Source organism: Mchenga conophoros, linkage group LG17, assembly GCF_057382185.1.
Source record: "Mchenga conophoros isolate Kocher_MC1m ecotype Shallow Benthic linkage group LG17, M_conophoros_male_GT1.1, whole genome shotgun sequence".
Taxonomy (NCBI): domain Eukaryota; kingdom Metazoa; phylum Chordata; class Actinopteri; order Cichliformes; family Cichlidae; genus Mchenga; species Mchenga conophoros.
Window position 1 is genome coordinate 32,296,402 of NC_140542.1, and position 18,893 is coordinate 32,315,294.

An 18,893-nucleotide genomic window follows, 5' to 3' on the forward strand; every position below is an offset into this window, starting at 1 on the left:
CTTTCCTCAGTCTGAATCAGTGTTGAAACTGAACTCTGTGAACAATGATATATTCATTTAAAACTGCATTTAAGTACTGATGAATAGAGATGAAACCATGTAGACTTTAGTTCTAAAGTTCTTTAAAGGGTAATACAATTTCAGGTTAGTAAAAATAAAAATAAAAAATAAAAAAAATACTGTAGCATTTATTAAGCCTCTTCCAACCAGCTAAGTAAAGTAATATATCAATGTCTGCCCAGACTCATAATATATGGAGTAAAAATATTAATGGAATTTAATATGTGGCCACCAAAGATTAATGTCACCACTTTAGTATCTGACCAAATTGAAAGTGCTCAACATCTCTGCATCTACTCTTGAATTATGGTGTTGAACAGCAGCCAGAAAGGGTGTTTTTGCAAAACATTAGCATGTCACAGTGAAGCAGAGCTCTCCCCTTTTGGATATAAAATGACACCAGCTAATCATTTTATCCAATTAGATATCTGTGTAAAATTTATTCAAATGAATCAACTTGTGGCAACCCCCCCCCCACACACACACACACACACACACACACACAAAAATAATCATGATGTCACCGAGATCTTTGACTACCAAATTCTGATAACTATGCTTATTTCCAAGAGAACATTTAAGACAGGTGGAATGAAATTTCCTCCCAGTGTTCCCGAGATATTACATTCACAAGAATAGCACAGGTTGGGTTTGTCAGCTTTGTCTACCTTCAGAAAATAAATGTGTTCACCAGAATAAGTTATACATATGGATTATTTATGTAAAAACATAATGCCTCTGGCCAGGACTGTCGCAGGGCATAAAAAAGTACCTGTGAAATCAACAAAGTCGCTCATATCAGAAATGTTATTTGATGCTTCTGCCTCTAATCTGCAGATTAAATGTGAAGCCTGAGCCTGAAGACAGTTAGCTTAGTTCAAAGACTGGATGGGAAAAACAGAAAGCCTTTTTTCAAAGATACAAAAAATATTATCTGGTGTTATATTCCTTATAAAAAATGTAAAAGTGACTCATGCACTTAGAGTGACTTTTGTTTTTCCTTTTTGTTTTGTTTTGTTTGAGACTAGCTGTTTCCCTTGTTTCTGGCAACTGCAATAGCAAAGGTAAACACAATGTGACACTGTTGAGGGAATTTGTGGCATATTAACACAATTTAAAACTGCTGCCTCACTGCGTTAAAAACAACATTGTGGTGTTTTTGGACCAGTTGTGAAGCAAAGTTTTGCCTTAAATTATTAAAGTTACAGCAAGGAAGTACTTCCAAAGTACAGGCCAGAGACATCTGTTTTTAGCAGGAAGGCCAACAATTTCATTTACTTCTCTTTTGTTTCCTGTGGAAATAAAAGCTAAATTATACAGCATTGGGAGCCCAAAAGATGATTTCAATGAGCTTGTTATGGCATCAGAATAATTCTCAATGCGTGAGAAAACATTTACCTCATGTGCAAAAAGATCCCATGTTTGAGTCTATGTACTGTACTATACTATGTCACTATAAATTACAGTTTAGACACATTTTAAGCTTTATATAACACATGTTGCAGAATTGCTGCATTATACTGCATTCTCTTTCTAGGTGTACCAAAAGAAAAGTCTAGTCATTAATCCTCACTCACATCTCTTCTGTCATTTCTTTAAAGTCAACATAGCCTTTCTTGTGAATCTGCCAAAGCTCCCTTTGATTCATTTAAAGTTCTATTTCTCTCCCTCGCTTCCAGTTTATATCTTGTCACCTATGTGGCCCTCCAGGAGTCAATTATCTAATAGAGAGCTCTGACAGAGAGCAAATGAGGATATTCTCCCTGGTGTATTGGCAAAAACTTGTTGCCCACTGGGATCAAAAGTGAGAGAACATGAGTCCATTTCATTTCTGTCTCTGGTCTTTCCCCTGAATCCTTAATTTGATCTATCAAAGTTTGAGCAGACGCTGCTTCGGCTTTCTTTCATTTGCCACAAATCCAGTTTCAGTGCAGGTGAGAACTACTTTTATTATTCCTCACATTTTCTCAGTTATTACCTGCACGTGTGCTGACAGCTTCGTATATGCTTGTTATTATCCTTACCATCCACAGATGCCCTTTTGGGAAGAATTGTGATGGCCCCCTCGGCCACCCTCTCCTGGCCAATCACAGGGGAGATCTTGGACCCCCAGCTGTCTGAACCCACCCACAGGAAGTGACCCGTCTGGTTGTTCCTTTTAGCTGCATCCAGAACTCGTCTGTTTTAGAAAAAGAAAAGATAATTCAAATATCTGAAGATAGACTACAGCAGACAAGTCGAGCAGTGGGGTATTGATTTAGGCTTAACCCTACATAAAGATCACTGCAGCTTTTTTCTTGTAACACTGCTTATATCTATAACTGATGCAGCAACAGGCAGCATCCGTCTTGCCCGTGAGGAGTGACTCCTTTTTTTTCTATCCATAAAATGTGTGAAAAACATGTCATCAAGTATTTATTTCCAAATCTCAAGCATTCTGGAGCTTAGCATTCTGGACAGCATTTATCTAAAAAGGCTTTATTCTTCAAGCATTTTTGGCAGGACCCAAAGACAAGAGGTCTGATTGACCAGTAATTAAGCCATTTCAGGGGGTCGTATGAGTCAAAACTGCATTTTATAATATTTGAATTTTTTTGTTTAAATCTCAATTTTCATAACTGCCTAATAATTATGTACATCATCATTCAAGATGTAAATGCAATAATTGTGCCTGTAGTATAGTGCGAACTCTTGTCGGTACCACAATGCAACACTTCTAACCAAGTGAGTTGCTAAAGAATAGCGATATGAAAACCAGGTCTTTTCTTCTTCAGAATAACATAATTGTAATCACAGCGAGCATGTAGGTGTCAAAAGGTTTCTATTGTAAAATATGTTGAAAATGTCACAGAAAATCTTATTAAACAAAAAAGTACACCTGATAGCAGCGGGAAAGTTGACCAGCAGGGTTCGTTTTTAAAGTGCACAACACGTACCGTATGTCATCCTCATTAGCGAACATGATGATGGCCCTGGCATTGGAGGTCTCCAGCAGGCGTCTGATGATCTTGTCAAACTCCCCTGGCCTGGGCTCCCTGGGGATCTTCAAGGACTGGGCAATACACACACCACCTGAGACAGAAGAGGGGGGAAAAGCAAAAGGAGGGACAGATTGCATCATCTATTTTAGATTCACTGATTTGCATTTTCCATTCTGTTTTCAACACTAATTTCACTCTCGGGTCGGCTTGTACACATTTCTGAAACTATTCAAAGCACTCTGTGTCGAGGCCTCTGACGAAGGCTTTAACACTTCGAACACCCTCACAGCTTTGAGATAAAGGTAAGAGTAAGTGGTTGGTTAACATGGCAGCAGAGAAAGAAAGCAAGATATTCACTAAAGTCCGGGAAGAGACATGACTGAACGTAAAATAGTACTGGCTGTTCAATACAATTTGTTCTCCAAAAGATTCAAGACAAAAAACATTTGAAAAGATTAAACAAAAACTGACAGGTAAGATCGGACTAGGTAGGAAGAAAGTAGAGAAAGGGTAGGAGGAATCTGGGGGACTGGGAAATTCTAAGAGAGGAACGCTGAAGAAGAAAAGGGATGTTAAAATTGATACCGAAAAAGACTAAAAGGAAGAAGTGAAAATAAACAGTGGGAAGCTGAGGAGGGGGGAAAAGCAGGAAAGGAGAACGAGCATTAAAAAAAAGAATTTGCTAAAATGAATTGAGATGATGGTGGAGGTAGGTGGTGTTGATCACAGGAGAGAAAACTGTAAGAAACAAAGGAAAAGAGGAATGGGGCATGAATGATTTAAAATCACGGCACTGCACAGAGTAAGTGGCAAGAAATATCGTCTGTACCCACTTCACCTCCTTAATTTACTATTGTCGAGTGCAGCAATATTAGTTATTTCACTCACAATATGAGATAATGAAGATTTCTGTCTACCTGGTTCCGCCTTGATCCCTCAGCCCTCTCACACACACGGACACACTGTTGCATACTGTTTTCAGCCACCTCAGGAGGTGTTTTTTTTTAAGCTGTTAATTCACTCTGGCTGCATTCAATCATTAGCTATTGTGTAAATTCTTTTTAGCAGTATGTGTGTGTGAGTGTGTAGGATTATGTTATTGTTGTACATTGCCTTTGTTATATCTGTACAGAATTTATGATGGACATTGTGTATCCATGTCTTTAGTGTGTAAGTCTACACATTCATTTCATTCACGTCTCTGGGAATGTCTGTGTGTGTGTGTGTGTGTGTGTGAGAGAGAGAGAGAGTGAGTGTGTGTGTGTCTGTATATAGAAGTGAGAAAGTATGAATGATGTCCCCTTTCCTCCCTGCCTGTTCCAGACCATTTATTGAACATCTGTACAGTCTGTCGCTTTCACTATGTCACAGCCCTTAATCACACACACGCACACACACACACACAGACGCACACACATCCACATAAATGCGCACACCGGAGTGCATGAGCGCTAAAACAAATACTCATTAGCCTCAAATTAAAAGCCTCTCAAGGATAATCACTAAAGTGACAAAATCTGCACAAGTACCCACCTCTACCCCACTCCCCTACACACTCGCACATTTACACTCATTCTCACACAGACACACACAAGAAGCAAATATTTAAATGTTCAAAATACGTTCTCAAGGATAATGACCAAGTAGACATGCACTTTTGCATACATATACAAAAACAGCAAATCATAAATAAATTCAGCGTGGCATATGTACACGCATACACTCAAATACACAAGCGCTGACGATTGCATTCTCCCACCATTGTCCTTGGAGCAGCATAAAAGTGATTAAATCGCTGTTTGTTTCACAGCCTCACAACCATCATTAATAACTGTCCCTGTGGAGAACGAGTTTCCCAGATAAAGAAAATATCAAATATTGTCTGTAAACTTAAGAGCTTCTCCACACACGCGCGTGCGCGCACACTTGGCTGTCACTATCGCAGCCAAACACTTCACATATTTGATGGTGCAGAAATGGAAAAAAAAATTGACGGCATGTTAAAAGTGAACGTCAGATATTAGCGCACACCTTTTGCTTCTCAGCTAAAAGCACAGCTGCGAGGCAGGTCAGGAGACGCATCAACAGCTTCTTTTTTAATCACTCCCAGAATGTCAAGTTGAAAGCTTAACAGGAAACAAGGTTCAATATCCAAATCCTTGCACAGCAGGGCACGGGAAACAGAGGACTGGGTTCACGTTCCAAACACAGACATGCATAAAAAGAAAAAGTCAAGAAAAAAATTTGCAAAAAATATCCTGAATATATGTAGCCTATATTTCTGCTCTTTGTCAAAAACTTCTAATATGCAAAAATATTTTTAGTGTATTCTGTAATCTTTAAAATCAGCACCTCAAGTAGTCTCCAAAGCAAATCAAGTCAGAAGCGTGCTGCTGTTTCCCGAGGAGGGAAACTGTGCCTGAGAGCATTAGACACTCATTATCCTCTGGATAAACAAAGCAGTAAACACATTATTTACTGGCATTTGTTATGTCAATAATGTTCATCATTATTGGATTAAGTCGGAATTAGTGCTATATTTAGAGAAATCAAAGTGTGAAAAGCTGTTCAGTCAATTTTAACTTTCAGCTGTTCTTGTCTTATAGTCAAAGGCTCGTAATTTGGCTGATTGTGTGTAAACTGTATAATTAATTGTTTGGAGACATATGATCACACGCTGCGCATGCTAATGTGGAAACCGTAAGAAAATCTCTTCATTCACTTCAGATAACAGCTGTATTGTGTCACTGTAATAGTCAGTTTTTGTTACATAATTTGCCAGTTGTAGCACGTTCATCTACAATGGGCTAATTGAATTATGAGCTCTTTATCCACTGAGCACCAACACACCGAGCTCTCCGTTTATCACTAATAACCTGATTATTGAGCCTTCGCTGTGGAATTGAATGTGACTGAATCCTAATTCCTTGAACGTGTGAGTGCGCGCTCATGTTTTTCACATCTCTGGGCGCAGATGCGAGGTGTAGCATTGTGCCCCGTGAATACCTGTTTTTTGTATGTGTGAATAGGAATGATCCTGTGGCCACGAGGAATGAATCAATGCACTCAGCTATCTGTGGAAATACATGCAGTTTAATGTGCATTTTTGTGTGCGTGTTACACGTTACTATGCATTTGTATCCGCTTGTCCCCTCTGCAGCTGTTACAGAGAGAGGCAGAGTGCAAGCTGTGATGATAAATCCAATGTTAAGTGTGTCCAGCGTCTCTCCAAACGAAACCCTGGCAGTCGGTAATTAACTCCATTCTGTTTAGAGGTTGAATTTTTTCAGTTGCAGGAAGGGAAACGCCGCTGTCTCAGCGTTTAATTAACAATCTGCTTCCCTCCCACACGCCCTTCTCTCTGCACCATTTCATCTATTATCCAACAGAGACTTGAATGGGAAAGAAGAAAAAGAGAGAAATTACTCATCCTTCTCACTGTGTGCGTCTTGCTTTTGTCAATTTCTTCTCACCTGTAGCTCATCAAACTTTTCCTAATACCTCCAAAGTATTTAGACAATTTCAGGAACGAACTAGCTAAACTTGGGGCACTGCATCCTGAAATAATTACCTAAACTCCTTACACATCAGACAGTGCATAAAATGCAACAAGCAAATTTTTTCTTCTTTTTTCATATGTTGTTTTTATTAATCCCTCAAACCTACCTTACATGAATTTCACAGCAGTCATTTCTGCTTCTGCACAAACTGTGTTGTTGACTCTGTAAAGGTTTGCACACATTCACTGATAAACCCGTGCATTTTATAATATTGCTGTACTACATGAATAAAAGTACAAGGTCACTTAGATCTTACACTTGTATGGGCTGCTCAGCCATGGAAACCCATGCCATGAAGCTCCTGGCTCACAGTTTCATTGCTGATGTTAATGCCAGAGGATGTTTGGAGCTCTGCAGCAATGCAGGTTGGTGACTTTATCACACTATGCAATCAGTCCTGATTTGGTTTGCAAATGCTTCTACTTGGCAATAATACCATTTGTTGATTGTGGAGCATCTAGAAGGAGGTGGCCTCCTATTACAGTACCAGACTTGAAATCAGTGACCTCTTTAGAACACCCCATTCTTTCACAGATGTTTGTAAAGTCAGACTACATGACCTGATTTTAATCACTTGTGGCAGTAGAACTAAAAACACCTGAATTAAAAAATTAAGAGTATACGTGGTTCAAAACTTTACAGCCATTCCCAAAAGTCAAGAGTACTGCAGCCCACTTAAAAACCAGAAAGTCCCATTAAAGCCCACCCAATCTTAAGTCTTCACGACAAAAGAAACTGATGCATTTACTTGAAAAATATAGTAAAAAACACATAAACAACACAGGCTGCTGACTATAAATCACTACTGCTACCCAGTCATATGCAAAGTGTTAAGGCCAATGAATGAAATTTCTTCATGGCTAGTGACTGGTGTGTGTGTGTGTATGTGTGCGGGTGTGCATATTTCTGGGTTAAACATGACTGGAGTAATAAAGTGAAACAAAGGCAATAAAATCCGACTCCCTTTCTGTAATAATTATTCCATTACAATACAGTCGCATTATCCTCCAAGCAGCCTGCAAGTGTGTCCTGATAATTTTGAGAGACACACATGCCCTATCAGCTGTTACTATTAGCACAGGATTAAACATGGTTGGATCAAATGCGAGGCTCTGTGTGGTCTACAAATCCACAAAGGAAGAAATTAATTTCTTTCTCCAGCTTGGTATTTCCTTGATAAACCCTGTCTCCGGACTCCCACTACATAAACACTTGCCAATGGATTGTTACTATGGAGAATACTTAGACACATGCACACACTCTTTCTTTCTCTCCAAACCTCATTAGCACACACTTTAAAATTAGAAGTTGCCCTCTGCTTCTGTTCATGAGTGGGGGTACTGTGATATAGGCCCTTTGAAGGCAATGATTTTTTTCTTTTGTGTATGTGTGGTGGTGCATGTGCACTTGGCTTTTTTAAACAATGCTTGTTTAAGTTCTGTACTTACTAACATGGGATCTTACCAATTTTTTATATGGTTTTTTTTTTTGTGCTGTTTTTCATGTGGTGCGCAAATTTTTTTGTCCCACACAATGTGTGTCTTTTTTTCAGCCTCTGAGGTAAATGTCCTCTGCAGGCTTCCTAATGAATCATTGACAACCCACAAACCGCTGTCCAAAGAAATGTGCATCCTCCCATTAAAATAAGCCTTAAAGGATGCAGGTCACAGAGCCTCAGACCGGCTTGAAATTTCAAAGCGGCCCAAACCCGAACCCAAAAAAGATGCTGCTCAGACCTGAAACCACCCTCAGGTGAAAATGTTTTTCTAAACTTGTAACGGGTTCAAGTTTGGTAGCTTATAATTTGATGATAATGGCAGGGAGCGCTAAAAAAAACGGGCAGAGTTTCTTCAGTTTTCAGAAAAAGAATGTTGTTTTGGTCAACTTTTGATTAGCGTAGCGTGAATACACACTGAGGGAAAATTACAACCCCACACCAACATTTGGAACATTGCTCATTATGTTACAGTTCCCACTGTATAAATGAAGGCACTAGTTTGCATCAGTGGGTGGATATTGAATATTTGCTAGATGGCACAGCATAAACCGCTTCGGGTGATGCTCAGACAAAATACAATAATTTGTGGTATCTATCTAAAAACCTCATTTACAATCTAGTCTCAGTATATTATAGCAGAATTTAATAATATAGTTGCAGGAGTTATCTTTCAGTCTGCATCTATATTGTATTATTATAATCCTAGGCACTGGAAAAATCTGTCTTTTCTTTAGTGTGCGTTACTGTGGTTTTTGTACGCAAGTGAAGAATGGAAAATACATTGCAGAAAACAAAAACATCTTTCTATTTAGTATCTATAGGCAGCATGTGAACAGCAAGAATTGGCTAAAAACAAACCAGAGCGTTCATTTTTTGTTTTTGTTTTTAATAATGTTTAGATTAATTATTACATACATAATTATTATGTCTATTTAACTATAGATTTTGACTATTTTTCACAGCATGGATTTAACAAGGTGCTGGAAAGTTCCCCGGAGATTTTGGTTCATATTGACATGATTGCATCACAAAGTTGTTACAGGTTAGCCGGCTGGACATCCATGAGCCAAATCTTCTGTTCCATCATTTCTCAAAAGTGCTCTGTTTGACTGAGTTCTGGTGACCGCAGAGCCCATTCAAGTACAGTGGAATCAGTGTCATCTTGTAGAAACCAGTTTGAGATGATTTGAGTTTTGTGACATGGTGCGTTTTCTTGCTTGAAGAAGCCATTAGAAGATGGGTACACTGTGGTCATAAAGGGACAGACATGGTCAGCAACAATACTCAGGTAGTCTGAGGCATTTAAATGATGCTCAGTTGGTACTAAGGGGCCCAAAGTGTCCCAAGACACCATTACACTATCACCACCATTCTGAACCACTGACACAAGGCAGGATGGACCCAAGCTTTAATGTTGTTTACATCAATATCTGACCCTAACATTCAAACATCCCAGTAGAAAGGGTTGAAAATTACTAGTACAATCACTTGAAACTTTCTGTGCAACACTAATTTAATTGATATGAAAATAAAATAGAATAAACTTTTAAACACATCAAAACATAGTTGTGAGCAGATGGGAATTAACTGTCTCTCCTTCTGTGGGCAACTAAAGAGAGGCTACTGGGTGATACTACAGTAAATTACAGTTCTAATTATCTAAAACTTGGAAAATCCTGTACATTAATAAACATTAAAATATGTACGTATAATTAAACTGAAAGTGTCATATGTGCTAAAACTAAAAATAAAAAAAAAACTAATTTACAATGTGTTGCAGGGTAAAGTAACGGTTTCTATGTGGTGCAAAAAGCCAAGCATGTTAATGCATCAATCTTTATGCTGTCCTGTCACAAACCCTTGCAAGTCCTTTTACTTTTCATCTGTGAGGCAAATGTGAAGGACAGAGGCACTGACTGCAGATTAAATGAAAAGGACTTGAACTTGTCACCTATACTTATTTCATACATAGAGGTCAGACTGTGCCTTGTAAAGTAAATCTTGGCCTTTTAGCATCTAAGTTTCACTACCGTCACACAGAAAATGTCTGAGTGCACTGTGTAGCAACACCTGACATGTGTGTGTGCGCGCGTGTGTGTGTACATGTTTAGACATCTTTTCGGGGACAGAAAATTGAAATGCCACTATACTTGTGGGGACCAATGGTGACTTATGGGGACGAGTTTGAACTCGTGGGGACCTCCTCACTAAGATATGAAAACGAGTGTGTGGGTGTGTGTGTGTGTGTGTGTGTGTGTGTGTGTGTGTGTGTGTGTGTGTTGGCAGAATTGTCATCACCACAGGAGTCAGACAGTCTAGCTGAAGTCAGCATTTGCTCAGGTCTAATGTGGAGACAGGTGGACACCTAATGCACGCAGCACTGTGCATGCATCAGACGAATGTGCATCACAGGCAAAAATGGAACCCATCTAACTGCTGCAAGTATTTCCATGAAAAAGCAACATAATAGCACATTTAAAGCACTTTAAAAGTATATATATAAAATTTGGGGTTGCACTGAGCATTTCTTCTTCTCTTACTTCTTTTCACTCTATGTGTTTATATGCAATTTTGCATTTAATGTGTGTCTTTTGTCCTGTCTCCCTCCCCTCACCCACAACCAGTTGTGGCATGTGGCTACTCCTGCCTGATTCTGGTTCTTCCAGAAGTTTCTTTCCCTTAAAAAGGAGTTTTTCCTTCGCACTGTCGCCATGTGCTGACTCACAGGGGATTGTCTGTATTATTGTGGGGTCTTTACCTAACAATACAAACCACTTTGAGATGACTGTTGTTGTGATTTGGTGCTATATAAATACAATTGCATTGAACTGAACTGTATTGAAATGAACTGTGTGAGTTGGCAGGTTTGTCATCACCACAGGAGTCATGAAGTCCGGCTGAAGTCAGCATTTGCTCAGGTCTAATGTGAAGAAAGGTGGAAGCCTAATGCACAGAGCGCCATGCACGCATCAGACGAGTGTGCAGCCTCTTTAAATGCTGTAAGCATTTCCATTAAAAAGCAATATGATAAGAAAACATAAAGAACTTTGGAAAATATAAGAAATTAGTGGTTAAGAAAGACTGACAAAATTAGTAGGAAAGCACAAGCTATACATGTTGCGTATTCATTTTTCCCCCCTAATTAGTGGCTGTGAAAGGAACCTTGAGAAAATACTGGAAGTAGCATTGTAGTGATAATTCACACGAGACCCCAACTTACAGCTGTATCTGAATCATCTTGTGCAAATATATATCTGAGTATTTACATTCTTTTTGCTTTTCCACAGAATTTGGTATAACACGCGTCAACCCACATCTAAAACCCATAAGAAAAGGAAACAGAAAAAGCTTTTCCATTTCTAAATCTGCACAAGCCAAAACCCAAACAGTGCTCGAAAGTGCTGACTAATAAGCACTTTTCGTACTTTATTCTTCAATATCAGCAAGTATATAGAAATTCCACTAGCTTTGAACAAGTTTCTGTGAGATCTGACAACTGCAACGGGAGACTACTTTTGTGAGGCAGGAGACAAGTCAGTCTCGATGTCTCCACTGAGTCATCTGACCTTCCATCGCCAGTCGCACATCACCAGTACTTCTAATCAATCAGACTAATCCCAATGGCTTCTGCTGGGTGGTGGGAGGACAGGATCGGCAGTGGGCCAGACAAGAGGGGATAGATGGCGAAGACCTCAAACGAAGAGACGGGATAAGGGATTGCAGGATGATAGGCAGGACGGGTGGAGAAATGAGAAGATAAGTAGAAGAGGAGGATTCTGGAACTAGGGAAGGAGGAAATGGAAAAGGACGGAAAGATGAAACGATGTAGCATATAAAGCAAGGGGGAGGGAGATAAGCAAGGGATGATTGGATGCCAGACAACAGATAAAAATCACAAGGTCAACGTTAAGCTCAGAAATCACAAAGAGAGAACATGCCCACTTCTCTGTCTGATACTCTCTGTATGACTTCTGAGTGTTGATCTCTCTTGCTTTAACTCTACTGTTGCAACAGCCCTCTCTTTGACATAGAAATGTGCCCCCACCCCTACACACACAGAGAGACACACACACATGCACACACGCTATCTGACAGTAATCAGACATCCAATTACAGCAGTGCCCCCGGAGTAGGGCTGTGTACATGCATGTGACTGTTTGTGTATGTGTGCGTCTGAGAATACATGTGTTTGCTTCTTTGCTGTCTTTTTTTTTTACTGAACACACACTGATACTGCATCAGATGCCTGCTGATGTCTGATACTCCCCAGCCCGGGATGTCCTGCTGTCCCTCTAGCTCATGTTTTATCTGAGGATGAAGGATCTTTCATGTAAACACACACAGACACACACATAAGCAAGGCTGTTTCTAACAAAACGCTAGACTTGTAGAAGAATGCAAGGAAAAGGGATTACACAAAAACACTCAGCAAAATATAGTGAAAATGGTCACGGCAGGGAGCAATTCTGCTTTTACATTAAAAATGAAGAATTAAAATATATCAATTAACCATATTCTAGACCAAAAAACTACATTTGTGTTGTGGATTGTTGATTTTTTTCAGTGCCAGGGTAAGATAAGATAACCTCAAGAGCAGTTTATGCATTGTTAACGTTTTAGGGCAAATTGTTTAGTATTTCACACAGTACGTAGCAAAATTCTGTAATCTCACCTTTCTAACAAGTACAACAACCAGTACCATCCTTGTATTATACAGAAAATTAGTGCACAGATACAAAACGTATCCAAAGAAATATTTAAAGAAATACAAAGTGTTCAGGAGAAGTGACAAAAAACAGAAAAACAAACTGTAAATTGTCCTCGCTGTCTCCTAGGCCTCCCTTTACCCTGACTAGTCCTCTGTGTTCATGCTGCTCCATCTTCTTGCCTAACACCTGTATAAGTCCCTAAATGCCTCTTTTAGACTCTGACACATGATTGAATTTTTCTCTAATCGACGCTGAACCGGTTCAACATGAGTGAGACTAACTGGTAATCAGTGTTTTCCATTTTGAAGGCCAGTGTTCCCATAGGTCAACAAAGTGTGCTAAATGATACAATCTGTTTTCAGAGATTTACAAAGCTGTGTTTGAGAATGACATTTGAACCAAAGGAGACCAACAGAGCTTAGAGTTTATTAGTTTGGAGTCATGTTGTTGGTAGTTCCACTTTGTGTGAGTGTGTGTGTTTACAACCTGGAAAAACTGTAGCAGATCATCATAATCTTCAGTCTTTACCATATCGATGTTTGGTTTAATCAGAATCATCTTTATTTGGGCACGTTTGTGCACACAAACAAGGAATTTGAGTCCGGTTGACTTTGCCCTCTTCGTGCATATAAAAAAAAAAAAAGAGATCACTTTGTTTAGTTGTTTGTCTTTTTACTTCATATTTGCCATGATTTTTGCAGACTTCCAAAAACAGACAAATAAAGAAAACACCCAAGTTATCTTTTTCAGAACCTTTTTTTTTGTCTGATGTTGTGAATGATCTGAAACTATTCTTTGAAACTATTCTGTGGTTTTAATCAGAGAAAACAATTCTGTTGAGTTTTCTGACGTGTGCTTTATTTTTTTTTTTTCTTGGTTTCTTTTTTTAAAGAAAAGATGTGAAGGTTTCACGAAGTCTGTTAGCAATTGTGAAAAAAAAAATCTTGGCGCTTATACTCCTCATGTTAGACTACACTGTTTCAGTAGATGGCTCTACAACACAATACATAGATGTCTTTGACAACTACTTTCTATTCTTTACGTTCTTTTGATACTTTGCAGTCATTTATGTAACCAGTTTTGAAACATGCAGTCGTACATAGTGGACTTTTTTTAATGATTAGTATATGACTCTACCACTTCCAACCTCCATTATTCTTCCAGGATGCAATCATCCATGCTTTTATTTCTTCTAGACTTGTTTACAGCCATGCACTTTACTCGGGCATCTCCTATCATAACATGCACAGAGATCTTCTAGCATGGTTAGTAGTTCCAAAGGCTCGTTTAGTCATTGAAGCTGACTGAACCTTTGTGTTCCCCGCCCCATGACTCTAAAATTCCCTTTGATTTCAATAACTGCTAATGCCTTTATCCAACCATTTTCAGTATTAAGACCCAAGAGTGTATATGCACGGTCTTTCCTTCCTGTATTTACTCTTGAGAATTTTAAATTGTTTTTAAAATTGTTTTTTTTATCCATTTTTAATTTTTACCTTCAACTTTACTGACATTTGTTGCTTTTATTATTAGTACTGTAACTTGGTTTTGAAAAGTGCTTTATAAATACAAATAAAGCTATGTAACATAAGAATGCAAAAAAAATCATGGCTCGTGTCTTTAGTGCCGGAGTTTATCACTCTGCCAAATCAAAAGAATGAGTCACCCTGCAGCGCACAAACAGACAGCCATGTTAGCATTTTAATGGAGTCATCGGGAAGTGACAATTATTGTGCTAGATGAAATATACAATCACACATGCATTAAATATTCAATAGCAACTTCATTGATACATCAGCGCAACACAACACACAACTAATCAGGCAGCCCACAGAAACTTCAGCCAATGATTTGCTCCTGCTAGAATCTGCCAGGGAGCAGAATATATAGACAGCATTATGGCATCTGAATAGCAATGACCACGATGGCTTATTACTGTAGATAGCATCCACATAGAGAAACATGATGCATGAATGAGGATGAAAAGAAAAAAAAAATCTGGCAGTCTGTGAATACATGGTCGGCTGTGCACGTGCCCGTGTCTGTCTGTGCTCGAGTGTGTGCGCTCAGTGCAACAAACGCCTGACACTGACAAAGAAGACTAATGTGTGCTACTCTGCTTGGCAGTTAGATGTGTGGGACGCAGGTATATGAGAAATGTATGAAATAAAATTACATAGCTGAAGTTAAAATAACTACAACTTTGGCTGTAAATGTTATTTTAAAAAAATAAAGAAAAAAACCTCGGTCACGCAGGTTAGGCGGGGTGTTTTTAGACATATTCTTGATGGATTATAATTTGCTTTAAGGTGGCTAAATCAATGTGTCTCCAAATGTAATTATGTGAAGGCTGAACCTCTTTGAGAAGTACATTAACTTTGGATTAACTTTTACATTACATTAAATGTAATCACCTTTTAATATAATATTAATCCTATCTTCAAGACATCAGCCACCTCAGCATTCTATGAATCTCTTTCAGGGCATTTCTGTTGTGTTCATAGGTAATAGAAAGAGTGGCTCATGCTCTGGCCTGGTGCTGTGAATGCACTATTGCTTTGGCCAACAAAGTCCCATGCATAGATTTCACCAGATCAATATGACTTCTACATGAACTATTCTTTGGGTATTGATGCATTCGCTGCTGGCCTAGGACACGGTGTTTACTGCCAAAAGCTAAAGTGACAAGGTGAAAAATAAATAAATAAAGCAGTGCTACGCAGACGTACATGAGTCAAAGGGCTCCATTTTCATGACAGAGCACAGAGAGGCTTTGCACAGGTAAAATGACATTTTTTTGACAGACACACAGGGGTCTTAATCCCAGCTGCAAGCATTTGATATTTTGGCGATTTTTCCCTTTTTTCCCCTCCCTCTGAACTTGAATTACCTTTAGTAGGCATAACCGTTCAGCAGGGGTGTGATAATGGTGAAGATGCAGCAGAGCAATTTCTGCTGTTCGGGATTATGGTGATTTGAGGTTATGCTGCGTACCTGCTCAGACCATTTCACAAGTACGCGGAGCAAAGAGGAATGAAATGTATTTTTCTGAACACGAAAACCACTCACAGATGGACCACAATATTCTTTTCTGTGGAAAAAAAAACAGATGTCAACAATAGCACTAAAAGACAATGACCATCACCTTGCTACTGAGATATTTGTTCACATGACATCCCCACATCCACACTGCCCCTTTGACATTCTCTCTGCCATCTCATCTCATTATTATTCTTTTCCGTTTCTCCCTTCTCCTTTATTCACTTCCATCCCATTGCCTTCCCTTCTTCCTCTATACCCTGGGGGGAGAGATCAGCAGCATGGTGTTCGCCTCCCTTCTATCTACTCTTTCCGCCTTTCCATGCTGTGCATCCATAACCTCGCTGAAGCCTCCCACCACACGCATCATGCCTCCAATGTTGCCAGCTAGCCTGTGTCTGTGTGATCATGTGTTTTCTATCCATCTATGCCCCGACTTTATCTTACAACTCTTTACTCTCAGCGGCAGGCTTTGTTGTGCACATCCTGTCTAGTCTGGCCTGCCTCAGTGCTCCCAGCAGGCAATATGAGTGTCATGTGGCTTGTCTTTACTCCACGTCAATTATAATTCCCACTACAAAACACAACAGCAAGGGTGAGAGAGAGTGAGAGAAATTGAAACACTCTGGTTTATCCATCTTATCATGGCCTTTCTATCACCAGGACCAGCAATCAGAGCCACCACAAGTTGTTCATTGATCTCATAATCAGACAGTGGTTGTAGCGCAATAAGCTAACCATGGCTAAACATGTGAAACTTTATTTCTTTTAATGGAAAACGTCTTTTATAGTTAATAAATACACATATGCACACGAATATGGGCACAGAATACATTCACCCATCTTTCGCTGCACTTGGTTTGCCTGCTCGATGAAATGCCGCTTGATGTGTCTGTTTGAACGCGTGGTTGTGTCGAATTGTGAAGGACAGCAAGGCCTGTTGAAAAAGGTTAGGGAGGCAGAGTCCATTGGCATTTACTCAGCACTTAATAAGGTGAGTGTTTCAGAGACAAAAAGGATAGAGGACAGAAATATACTTTGGGTGAATAATCACACAAAAACACACAGAAAAATATCCTCTGCACCAGCGGATAAACAGGAATTTACACAAAAAGACACACACAGTCTGAACTCCTGCCAGTCAAGCGTGTTAGCAGGAGAAAAAAGGGGTCAGTGATGGCTTCACAGTTCAGTTAGGAGAGAATTTAACAGGTTGATTGAACCCTGACTAGAGATTACTGATGGATCACTAAAGAGAAGAGAAGAGAAGAGAAGAGAAGAGAAGAGAAGAGAAGAGAAATTACAGGCATTCTCTAGAGATGGAATCGGGACCTCTTTTTTCATAATTTGAAAAATGGTGTAATGGAAATGAACACTTCATTTCAATTATGCAGTTGTAAAACTCACTCCTGTTATTTGAGGATATTGAGCCAACATTTTTAAAAAGGTTCTACCAGTTGGTAGTTCCCTTGGAGACAAGAGAAAAATCTCTAAAAACAATGCTGTACCTGCATATTTCAAACACATGCACACCTCGACACCAACAACACACACATACTATTAGATTTCTTGTTTGACGGAGGAACGGGAGATCAATCTGGGTTTCCTCCTGGGTTGCTAGAAATCTCTAGGATTGTTCTATCTAATGCTCTCACCACATATATAGATGTTTTCACACATGCACCTGAGCCCCCTGGCAAAGCTGTTTGGTAGAAAGCAAATGTCCAATTTCAGATTCAGCTTGATCGAACGTTAAATGGTCTCTAAACTGCCAGTTACAAACTGCAAAGTGTGTGTGATGTCCAAATGAATAAAGGTGAGGTTATAGAAAACGATTTTCAAAGTACAGTATGTGGCATGTATGTCTTGTACACCCTGCCCAGTCACCGCACATCACCAAAAGCTAAATAGGGTATCTTCAGAAGTGAGACTTTATCTGACACATGATATGTTTGTGCTTACATGCTGTGTTTAGTTTGTGCCAAAATGTTTGCATCATGGCCAAACATCTCTGCCTTGGTCCCGTCTGTCCAAAAGACTTGTGGTTTCCTCAGATGCAACCTTGCAAACCTACGCTGCGGTTTTCTTTTCTTTATAGAGAGGAGAAGCTTTCTCCTAAAAACACTTCCAAGCATACATGTTCAGTCTGTTTTTAGAAATTATGCTGTCATGATCTTAAATATTAAAGGCTGAGATGTAACCTTTGGGTTTATTGCAGGTCCATTGAGCACTTCAAGGTCTGACTTTGGGTTGGATTTGCTGGAATGTCCACTACTGGGAGGACTGCCATTGTGTTAACACACATTTGAATGCTCCAGATCAGCAAGCTGCCAAAACGTCTGCTTTTATAGAGGTGCTCACACTTCCTGATGATCAGTTAATCAAGTGCTACTTAGTGTACTTAGTTTTCTGAGAGAAGAGAAGTGCATAAAATCCTGTAAAAACCTTCTTTTCCATATACGGCAGACCAATAGCAGTTCAAACCAGGGCAAATTACCAATAAACTGATAAAAAAAAAAAAAAGTATAGTCTGTGCTGAGAACTGGGGGCTGGAAATGGGCTGTTTTCCTTCCAATATATCAGTTTTGATCAAATACATCTTGAATAAAAACTGTAAAAATCAGTATTACCACTTCCTTTGTGTGTTTTTAACCCAACAGTTTCTATGTTCTTATCAGCACTTTATTTTCATCTTTCATTGGTGATACTTCTAAACACGAGGCAGTGAATTAATTTGTCATTTGGTGCACTTTATACAGACCGTATGCAGCTCCACTTTTGTTACTGTGCTAACTCATTTTTAGAGAGCTTATGTTGTATCCTTGATCTGCAGTCATCATTATTGATTTTCTAGTCAGGACTGTTTCACTGCCCAGTAAAAACATCAAGGATTTACAGGCTGTTCCAAAAGTTTATTTGAAAAAGAGTTTAGCCTGCTGCATAAATGTAAACCTGTGCAATTTGTGAAGAAGAAAGTTTCAGTGCAATATATTTGGGAGTTTTGTGTGTTTTCCCTTTGCTGCCATTAAAACCATCTAAGGTGATC

General features: G+C 39.2%; 1 protein-coding gene across 4 annotated transcripts in view; it reads right to left on the bottom strand.

The window, feature by feature from the left end:
- Positions 1-18,893, bottom strand: part of grm8a (glutamate receptor, metabotropic 8a) — a 296,830-nt gene that overhangs the window by 96,118 nt on the left and 181,819 nt on the right. For all 4 annotated transcript variants that reach the window (XM_085252307.1, XM_085252306.1, XM_085252309.1 and 1 more), the window contains exons 4-5: positions 2,997-3,132; positions 2,085-2,239 (exon numbers count right to left, since the gene is read on the bottom strand). In XM_085252307.1, the coding sequence (XP_085108433.1) occupies positions 2,085-2,239; positions 2,997-3,132 (291 nt within the window). The remainder of the gene's footprint in view (positions 1-2,084; positions 2,240-2,996; positions 3,133-18,893) is intronic.